Source organism: Panthera uncia, chromosome D1 (genome assembly GCF_023721935.1).
Source record: "Panthera uncia isolate 11264 chromosome D1, Puncia_PCG_1.0, whole genome shotgun sequence".
NCBI classification, from domain to species: Eukaryota; Metazoa; Chordata; class Mammalia; order Carnivora; family Felidae; genus Panthera; species Panthera uncia.
The window spans coordinates 95,463,772-95,474,818 of NC_064808.1; the positions used below are offsets into that span (position 1 = coordinate 95,463,772).

Consider the following 11,047-nt stretch of genomic DNA (forward strand, 5'->3'; position numbering starts at 1 on the left):
TTTTTTTTTTTCCCTTTAGCTTCAGATAAACCAGTCGATCATTTTCTGTAACTCCTCTCAGCGAGTTGAATTGCTAGCCAAGAAGATTTCTCAACTGGGTTATTCTTGCTTCTATATCCATGCTAAAATGAGGCAGGTGAGTATAAAACTAGAACTTGTGTGTGGATTTTAAAAATCTTTTTCTAAGTATTTCTTGGATTCTGTTTTTTGTTTTAATGCTCCTCCATATGTCCTAAACATAAGAATGAATTATTCCTTAGTAAGCAAGGGACCTTTCACTGTGACCTCCGTGGTTCAGTTTTCTGGCTATAAAACATGGTATACACACTCTTCCCTCACAAGGTTGTTAGGAAGATGGAGATAGTTTATAAATGAGTTTATAAATGAGTAACTATTGTAAACTATTGAGCATGATACAAATAGGAGATTTTACTCCCTTTCCCAGGTAATGCAGATTTGCACTGTTTAATACAGTAACCACTAGTCACATGTGGCAATTAAAGGAGTTAAAATTAAAGTTTAAAATTTAGTTCCTCTGTCACACTAACCACATTTTAAGTGCCATGTTACATGTGACTAGCAACTACAGTTTTAGAAAGTACAGATATAGAACACTTCCATCATTGCAGAAGGTTCTATTGGATAACACTGCTCTAGATTTTTAATTTATGTACCTCAGCCCTTATGTTTTTCTTCACTGTTTGCCTTAAGGGCACAATCTCTAAATTTTAGAACTAAATCAAGGGCTTAAAGAAACGCAGAACTATAAAAATAAGATTTTTGTGTGTGTGCTAATTAAACATTGTGAAATTTTGTGAAAGAAAGCAGTTCCTGTAGACTAACAGATTAGAGCTTAAGTTAATCAGCACACATACGGTTTTCAAAGCAGCTTGAAAATGGATCAGATATCATCATGTGGACCCTAATATTAGAAATTGTCACAGGAAATGAATGTATTAAGGTGTAGAGAATATTTCCAACTGGAAGAATGTTGCTTTGAATGAAAGGAAAGATGAGTTTGCCAGATGATAGATTTATTTCACTTTTTTTAGAGTCCTTATGTATGTGTTTTCATTTTTGTATTTTAATTGAAAAGTAAATTTTTGTTTTTGCATACAGGTAACTCAAAAGACAAGTAGTAAATGTTTAGATCAAGCCAAACTTCTGTCATTTTCTGTTTGAAACATTGAAAAAATAGATAACACAAAAACATGGTGAAAATTGTTGCTTAAAACCCAGCAAAAAAAGATAAAAAATACCCTTAAGAGTTAAGATAAATGGTACATGAAGATACGTATTAAAATATGTTTTAGTTGCTCATTAATTCCCGTGGGAAACTAATGTATGGTTAACTTTTTTATCTTTTGTTTTTAACTTACGGGTTTTGAATTGGCTCCTCTCTCATTTGTGTAAATTTCGGGTATACTAAACTGTTTGGATAGGAGAAATTAATGATAGGAAAATTAGGGCTATGTGTATGAGATTTAAACAAACTAAGTGCATTACTTTGTTCCTAGGAACATCGAAATCGTGTATTTCATGATTTCCGAAATGGCTTATGCCGCAATCTTGTTTGCACTGGTAAGTATTTCCGTATTTATCCCTTGGTTTTCTCTTTAGTTCTGCTCTGCTTTCTCTATCCATATCTTCCATCAGAGTCTGTGACAGAGTTTAGCTCACCCTAATACTATTTCTGGAATTTCTGAAGTTGAAATGAGCTTAATTCCTGAAACTAGTTTCCATATCTGAAACTGCAGAACACTTGTTGGCGCTCATACCTCATCTCTGTCTTTTAAACAGCTGTGGAATTTGTGTGTTTTCTGAATAACCTTAGCATACAGGAATGAGATGTATGTAGTACACGCAAAATAAATTAACATTAAGAAACTATGTTTTGGAAATTATTTACTGTGGTCTCTTAATTTTTTTGCCAGAAACAGACTAGTCTGTATTTTGGTGTGTATTTAGTGTACTGAACTTCAACTCGGGAGCCAGGTGGACATTCAGAACAGACAATGAGTATCCTTCCATCTCTACACTGGAAGTACAATCTTAGTATTGGTATGAGATTAATCATCTAAACTAGGCTTCTGGGTAGAGAAGAATCTGGATTTAAAAAAAAATTTGTTTTTAGTGTTTAATTTTGAGAGAGAGAGACAGCAGGGGAGGGGCAGACAGAGAGGGAGACACAGAATCTGGAGCAGGCTCCAGGCTCCGAGCTATCAGCACAGAACCTGATGTGGAGCCTGAACCCACAAATCAGGCGGCCCAAGGATTTTTTTCTGTAATTGAGGTACACATACACAGAGAAATACAGTAATTGTAAGGATATCGTTCAGTGACTTTTTTTACATATAAAAAAATTTTTTTAATGTTTATTTATTTTAGAGACAGAGCACAAGTGAGGGAGGGGCAGAGAGAGCCAGAGACAGAATCGGAAGCAGGCTGCAGGCTCTGAGCTGTCAGCACAGAGCCCGATGTGGGGCTCGAACCCAAGAACCACGAAATCACGATCTGAGCCGCAGTCAGACACTCAACCGACTGAGCCATCCAGGCACCCCTCAGTGACTTTTTGCATATGTATACACCCATACAACTATCATCCAGATCAAAATGTAGAGTAGTTCGCAATTTGAATTTGTTAAAATGCTGCTCTAGAAATAAACTCCAAATTTTTACTAACGGAATATTGAATTTGCTAATCTACAAGAACCAAAAAAAGACTATCAGGTATCCTTGGTGCTTCCAGTTTACCTTTTTCTGTCTTCTAGCTAACAATACAACTGTGAATTAATACATGTATGTTTACTTTATCAGCAGTTCTAACCTTTATATTGAAATAAATGGAAAGGATATTAGACTTCTAGAATTTTTATTTTTGTTTAAAAAATTTTTTTAATGTTGGTTTGTTTTTGAGAGAGAGAAAGAGAGCGTGAGCAGGGGAGGGGCAGAGAGAGAGCCTGACACAAAATTGAAGCATAGACTTTTAGAATTTTAAGATTAGGGTTCAAGTCCTACCCTTTTTAACCTGTAATCATACGACCTTGGACAAGTCATGCTTTTCTTTTATGCCTTTTTTTAAATCTGTAAAATGAGAATGCTTTAAACCAATTCTGAACAAATATGTGTTTTATTTATTCAAAAATAGTTTTTGATATTCAACCAATATTCTGCCAGGTAGTTAGTTAGTTGGTGCTGGAAAAATATTACTCCTCAGTTTTATGTATATTTTACCATAATTAAAAATTTTCAGATATATACACACATACTCCCTGCCCTTGGGGAACCTATAATGTAGAAAAGGAACTAGTTCATTGATGAAATGTTGAGAGTTGTTAAGCAAATTCAGCATGTGCAGACAAAACAGAAGAGTGTTTAATGTCATTAAATGAGTACTGAATGACGTATGTGTACAAAGTGTATAAATACATGCGAAGTATCACTCTTTATTTCAAGGACCAATGGTTTAATCAGAGATAATTTTAACAACCTTGAGAGTCTAAAGCAGGCCCTGCAACCTTTTTCTTTAAAGTGCCAGATAGTAGGTATTTTAGACCTCGTATACCATAAGGTCTCTGAAACAAGTTACTCAGCTCTGCCATTCTAGCTTAAAAACACCCTTAAACAGCACATAAACACACAGGCATGGTCCTGTGGCAGTAAAACTTTATTTTTTTTATTTTTTTATTTTTTTTTTTTAATTTATTTTTGAGACAGAGACAGAGCATGAATGGGGGAGGGGCAGAGAGAGAGGGAGACACAGAATCGGAAGCAGGCTCCAGGCCATCAGCCCAGAGCCCGACCAGTAAAACTTTATTAAAACAGCCTTCGGGTTGGGTCTACAAGGGGGTAAAGGTAATTTGCAAATGTGAGGTGTGTGTAGGAAAAAAGTCCTAAATTTTCACAGGAAAGGAAATTAATTAGCTGTGGTGATCTGAGAAGAGCTGGAATTTTAACTGGCTTCGTAAACTGTATAAGTTTTAGACTTGAATAAGGAGTTTTCGGTTAGGGGACTGGTATAAAACATGATCCATAGAGGGCTTCAAGAACATGCATTTAAGGAAAGATAAGTGGATGAATTTCATGGAGGGGGTTTGAGGACACGTGTTAGAGAAGTATATGAGGATCAACACGTGTAGGGTGGAGGACCTTGTATGTCAATCTTGCATTTTATCCAGAGGCAAATTAATGAGTTACAAATTCAAAGCGGTGTTTTGGAAACAGTAGTCACCATTGTGGATTATTTTGGAGTGTGGAACTGATGGAAGCCCTAAAACCTAGTTATTAGTCTATTGTAATTGTTGCTACTTGTAGTTTTCATAGCCTAAATTAGCGTAGTAATTGGGGAACTAGAAAAGAGAAGGTGTGGCCTTGGCGCTAACCTCAGACTTGTAAATCACTTAGAATGAGATGAATGAATTCTAAAAGTGTAAGGAATTACTGGTAGTGGCTTATCTCTCCTTTTCACAGTATTCTTGGTTAATCTATTTTGATCTTGGATTGAATACTAAAAATTACTGGTTACTCCTGAGACTCATTTATAATGAGTTTGTAGCTTAACAGTCATTCTGATCTCTTCCTGCATTTGCAGTTACCTTACACCGTTTCAAAAAAAAATTTATGGGACTTAGGAAAAGGTAACTTGGCTAGCAGAAAATTATTTATGATAATGTGCAGTAAAGATAATGCTAGTAATTTGCAAGTACATTTAAAATACCTAATGAATTAAAACTTAGGTTGCACTAGAAAGACATCTTAAAGAGTATTGTGGTACCAAGAAACATGCTTAAATTGAAAGATATAATGGAGATTCTCTCTTTCTTTTTTAAGATTTGTTTACCCGAGGTATTGATATACAAGCTGTGAATGTGGTAATAAACTTTGACTTCCCAAAGCTGGCAGAGACCTATCTCCATCGTATTGGAAGATCAGGTGAGGAAAAGGAAGATGTTCTTCTTCTTTTTTTAATGTTTATTTATTTTTGAGACAGAGAGAGACAGAGTATGAACAGGGGAGGGTCAGAGAGAGAGGGAGACACAGAATCTGAAACAGGCTCCGGGCTCCGAGCTGTCAGCACAGAGCCCAATGCGGGGCTCGAACCCACGGACCGCGAGATCGTGACCTGGGCCGAAGTCGGACGCTCAACCGACTGAGCCACCCAGGCACCCCAGGAAGATGTTCTTCATGGAAGTGTTTTGAGAAGTGTAATCACTAAATTCTATTCTTTTGTGAAATAGAGTATACTAGCAGTGAGAACAGTGAATTAAAACTAATTTAGTTGTTTGATATTTAAAACTGATTTCTATTCTAGAGCATTTAAGAAAAGTTAAAATAACTTTATATATGCTTAAGGTGAGGGAAAATTTAAGCGCATATATATATATGTGTGTGTGTGTGTGTGTGTGTATAAAGCATGACAGGCATGCTTTTCTCAGGTGGTGCAAACTACTGTTGATGTTTTGTGGCAACTTTTGACATAAATGAGCATCTGTTTTGTCATTTGAAAAAGGTAAATGAGGGTACTACTTAGGGCGTGAAACAAAGTTGTAATGTGTGTATGAGACCATAAGTGGTTTCGTACACTCACAGTGGCAGTGAACAAAAACAGTCCTGTATGGTTTTGCCACTAATAGACTTGCATGCACACATCGATTCTCATATTTAACTCATTTTTATTAAAAACTGTTTTTCTTTAGGTCGCTTTGGTCATCTTGGCTTAGCCATCAACTTGATCACATATGATGATCGCTTCAACCTGAAAAGTATTGAGGAGCAGCTGGGAACAGAAATTAAACCGATCCCAAGCAACATTGACAAGAGTCTGTATGTGGCAGAATACCATAGCGAGCCCGTAGAAGATGAGAAACCTTAACAAGCATGTGCGTACCTGACAGAACAGTAGCTAAGTGAGTGTAATGTTTAAAGAAAAGAAAGAAACCAAAATCCTCTTTCCTGGGGAAAATCTCATGTGGCGCTACATATAAAAGCAATGATAGAGTAAAACACCGGTTGGCATAAATAAATGAACTGGGACCTGTTGCTTGGGTGAAGTTGTGGTCTCATTAGAGAATCTGTAAATGCTGTTCTCGAATGCAGTCTTCCTGTATAATGTGATATATGAGGAGTACTTAAGACAAACCCATACTTCCAAAATAATGAAAGCAAAGAATCTTTTTTAGCGGTTTGAATATGAAAATATTTCTTGTCTTTCCTTTATCACTCAGTCATCTCTCTGTTGTTAGCATCACTCTTAATTTCTACTGGCCACCTTAATAAATCGGGTTAAAATTTTTTTTTTTTTAGTTTATTTTTGAGAGAGAGTGTGTGCATGTGAGCAGGGGAGGGGCAGAGAGAGGGAGACCCAGAATCTGAGGCAGGCTCCAGGCTGTCAGCACGGAGCCCGACATGGGGCTCGAACTCATGAACCGAGGGAGATCATGACCTGGCCCTAAGTTGGCCGCTTAACTCACTGAGCCACCCGGGCAAGGCACCTCCTTAATAAATCAGGTTAAATTACCCTACACTGCCTCATTGCCAAATGTGTAATCAGGCTGTGAGGATAATTGTCTTTTTTTTTAACTGCCCACTCTGGTTTCCTGCACCATTTCATTTCATTGTTTGATGACTATCAACTATCAGGCTCTAATACTGATGCTCAAAAGAAAGCTCAACATAAAGGAATATAGGCTATTTTGCAGGGTTTTTTTGTAAGGAAAATCTGATTTGAGAGATGATTGTTTCCAAATTAGCAATAAACCTTTTACCTGTTATTTTTAAGTTTCTAAGATCCTCTCTTCGCTTTAGTCTTTCCCCTCCCCTCCTTAATTGGAATGTCAAACACAAAGCCCTCAGGCAAACCTAAAAGTAGGCAATGTTTGCTGGTGTATTGGTAGGCTGTTGAGTTCGTGGAAGGTTAAAAAAAAAAAAAAAAAAAATTCTTGATTTTATTTGTTTTGGATACCAGAACTTTCAGGCTCTCATTCTATCTCTGGGATGCCTAGCAGAAATTCCTTCATCCTAAATGGATTCTGTGGGAGGCATAGGCTCAGTAGAAGCTACTAAGAGCATTTGGGATGGAGATTGTGAAAAAGGTACCCTAGTTCGTTGCTTTCACAAAAGTTAATTTTAGGTTTCTTCCTTCTTTCTTTAGGCTTTGACAAACTACAGAAGGCTCGTTTGGATCTGTGACACATCGTTTGGGGGGGATGCTCTTCTCTTTGTGGGTTTTTCATCTTCTTTTATTTTGGAACTATGAAGACTTAAAAGAGCTCAGACATTTTTTTCTTTTTTTAACTGGTGAAGAGAAAAAGCTGAAAAGAAGGAATTTACCTTTTTTGTTCCACTTGTTTGCACTGTGTGCTGACTGAACATTAGTTGCACTAACTGCTGGTTTTTAAAAAATGTTTTCTGGGGAAGGGGGACAAGGAAGGAGGAGAAAGAAGAGAAGGGGAGAAACCCTAAAAAGAGAAGAATCTTGATGAACACACAAGCTTGTCTACAATTTCAAAATTCTCCAACAGCTGACTCTTGAGTGCATTTCAACTTCTCCCTAATTACTCATCCGTTTTTTAAGCCTGAAGAGCTTATTACTTATTTGTGCGAAGTGCCTTATGCTATGAGACCATTCAGAGTATCATCTTTTAGACACAGCCCAAGGAATCAACATAGTAATTCTTTGCTTTTTTTCTTTTTTCTTTTTCCTATCTTTTAAAAATTTTTTGTCTTTTCATTTTGGTTTCAAGTTGAAGTCTCTCCCTTCCCTTTTTACCCAGTACTCAAGCCCAGGGCTGGAAGATGAAACATATTAGTAATGTTAAACACCATTTTCTTTTCGTTTATGTGGAGGAGTTGATATGCAACTGCAGTTCATCCGCACTGTAAATACATGTATTTAAAAAAAAAAAAACAATCCCAAGTAAAGATTTCTTCTGGGCTGAGTAGATTCCAACATCATCGCTCCCAAAGGAAAGAGCAGTCTATCATTGCAGGAGCCATATGACACGCCTTTGTGCTCTATAGCAGAACACTAAAGACTGGTTTACATACGCTTCCATTAGCAGTTATGGCACTTGATGTGTAGACATGTCAGAGCCTTGACCCTCTTTCCTCCGTGGCAGAGCGTGTCCCATAGAAAATTGGGTGTGTATACTTGTATAAACTTTGTAAATAAGTTTTTTTCTGGGTTCATATATATATATACATATATATATATTTTTTTTTTGGATGAAGGTTGCTGGGATTAAGGGGATTAGAGTGATTATGGGAGCAGCTAAAGATGAGAGGGGCTCAGTTTTCCGCAACACTAAATTCTAAAAAGTACTTTTGGCCTCTTGCTGTAGAGAGCAGACCTCTGTGGGGACCCTGTGTTGGAAGAGGGACCCAGAAGTCTGGGATTCACTGTTTGCTGCCACACTGTATCATCTGATACCTTTGGAGAACACCTGCGAGAGAGAGTAAGGAAACTTCAAAAACCTCCGATTCAGGATGCTAGTTTTGAGAAGCTCTCTCTGATTTTGCTTCTTCCCCCTTAAAAAAAGTTTGAGGAACTTTTCAAGCTCAGCAAAAGGGGACAAAGATTAATCTCCCTTGCAGTGTGGGGATTCAGTTGAGTGGCAGTGTCTGAGCAGTGTATGTACAAAGCATGGATTTGCATTTCAGAATACTAGCCAGTACCAGCTTTGGTAACGTTAGCAGTTCTGGAGCTTACTTTCTGTGGATCACTTCCTGTACTCTGTAAGTGTGTTGCCCTCCGCCCACCTTGATCCATAAACTTCCAGGAATGGGCAACTCCTGAGAGCTGTTAACTTTCATGCTACAGAAAGCTGCTTGCCATCCTCTTGCTTTGTGACAAGAATTATCTGTCATTTTGCATTGTAAATTGCTGGCAAATGCTTTACAGTTAATAGTGTTGCTTTAAATTGTGCCCCTCCCAACATGCTTGATGTTTGGCCTGATCTCCAGGCAAAAGGAGTGAGATGAATCAAAACCAGTGAACTTTTTTTTTTTTAATGTTTTTAATTCCCTTTTAACCCAGTGTACTAGGTCAGTCAGGAGGCATCTAGGGTTTTAAAAAAAAGCAAAAAAATAATATGAAAAATACCTGATTTCCATACTGCATTTTTTTCCAGACCCTAAAATATTACAAGGTAAATCCTGCATACGCTTTCGTGCTTAACTCATCTGGGTAAAGAAATCAATTATTCAAAGTTGCTTTTTTTTTTTTTTTTTGACTCTTGCCTAGTTCTAAGCAAAACTATTTGTGACTCACCCAAAACTCCTTAGGATCAAAATCCTGCAGATGCCTCCTGATCAGACATAGCCCTAACTCCTTAAAAAACTGTAGCAAGAGCTGCACAGTACAAACCCCAAAAAGAATAAGCTCAAATATTTGGTATCCAAGCTATGTTCTTTCCAGCCAATGTTGGTTACTAAATACAAACCCTAATTAAGGAATCATTTTCTTCCAGGGAGGGGTGGGGGGAGGGAATTTAGAAGGCATCAACTTTTGACCAAAAAATCTTGTCCTTGTACTGATGCAGCTCTCTCTTTCTCCCCCACCTCTGGCGAGATAAGAGGGATCATTCATTATAGAAGAAAAGCTTGTAAATGCAAATTGGGATCTCGCTAGAGAGTGTGTGGGTGACAACAAACCGCGCAGTCTCCTTTGCCATCCTCAGACTGTGCCTGGTGCCACATGCCTGTGGGTCCCTCTTAAAGCACAGACTTAACTGAAAGTATTACTGAAGTATATAGCCTCTGATGAGGAGTGGCACTTAAACTATCTGGGACACCACTATTGGACACAGTCCTGTAGAGGCAGCTGTCCAGTTTTGGTGCTTGACTCTTGAATAGGAATTGCTAAATGGAAAGATGCTCTAAAGACTAGGTCAAAGCCTAGTCTTTTTTTTTTTTTCTCTTCTCCATGATTTTGATATAATTTCACCCCCCCCCCCTCCCGGCTATTAAGGGGTATTGTTACTGGAAATTGTTTTTGTGTTCTTTTCCAATATTGGCTGTTTTAAATAACGGCGGTATTTTTTTCCAGTGGTTCATTTGAGTGAGACTTCCCTATTTTTAATACTTAAATTATGTCCAACTCATGGTTTTGCCTGTGGTGTAGTAGTTGTGTAATGGTTTATGGATCGTTACACACCTTGATGCCTCTGGGCCTGTTTAGTTTTTCTCTTCCCATATATTCTGATGGAGAAACTTTCTTGGCTTTCCTTTGGGAATGGAATAAACTTATTCTAAAATGATCTTCCATGGGAAGAAGTTAAGGGAGAAGGAAATCTAAATATGTCTCTTAATTATTTTCAAGTTGGTCCCAGCATCACCATATGGGCGGGCCCCAGTGGCTGGAGGGAGGGGGGAGGCAATTGGTTATCAATATTATTTTTTTCAGAATGAGATGGGAGCATCTTTCCTTTGCTGTGTGCTTTGTGTTTGATACCATCATGCTTGGGTCAGAACCAGACAATTCAGCACAAAGCCTTGAGTGTAAATTGGTTGGAATCAAAACATCTCATTCTGATCACTTTGTTTAGTTTTTTTTTTTCTTTTTCTTTTTTTTTTTTTTTTTTTTTTAATAGGGGTGGGAGGGAGGTTACTATGCCCCAAAAGGGAGGGTGTCTGCACTAAGGATTTAGAAACACTTTGGAAGCTCATAACCTCATCAGAAATGGCCTTTAGCCACACTCCTGACCTTATAGATGAGTAAAAATGAAATAATTTTGGGGGAACTAAGCCATGTTATTTTAATTTGCTACTTTTTTCAATGTTTTGTGTATGTTAAAAATTGTTACTGTGGAATCATTTTGTGACAAAACACTTTTGTCCAGCAAAATTTTGGCTTCATGGGAGCTGAAGTCAGTCAACTTTTAGGTGAACTTAAGTGGACTTTGGTGAGCTTGTATCCTACTTTATATCCTTAAGAATTGCTTTTTAAAACTCCCAAAGAAAAACCTCTGGTGTAAAAAACTCATCTTTGGGGTAAAGAGTTAAGTGTCCAAAGGTTATAACAGTTCATGAGGTTAGAGGGAGCTAGCCT

General features: G+C 37.6%; 1 protein-coding gene across 4 annotated transcripts in view; it reads left to right on the forward strand.

Moving 5' to 3' along the window:
* Positions 1–9,316, forward strand: part of DDX6 (DEAD-box helicase 6) — a 33,162-nt gene extending 23,846 nt beyond the window's left edge. For 2 of the 4 annotated variants that reach the window (XM_049612272.1, XM_049612254.1), the window contains exons 10-14: positions 20–136; positions 1,518–1,581; positions 4,831–4,932; positions 5,697–5,906; positions 7,151–9,316. In XM_049612272.1, the coding sequence (XP_049468229.1) occupies positions 20–136; positions 1,518–1,581; positions 4,831–4,932; positions 5,697–5,872 (459 nt within the window). In that variant the 3' untranslated portion in view covers positions 5,873–5,906; positions 7,151–9,316. The remainder of the gene's footprint in view (positions 1–19; positions 137–1,517; positions 1,582–4,830; positions 4,933–5,696; positions 5,907–7,150) is intronic. The other 2 variants (XR_007453615.1, XM_049612263.1) reach the window with 2 other exon arrangements.
* The last annotated feature ends 1,731 nt before the right edge of the window (positions 9,317–11,047 follow it).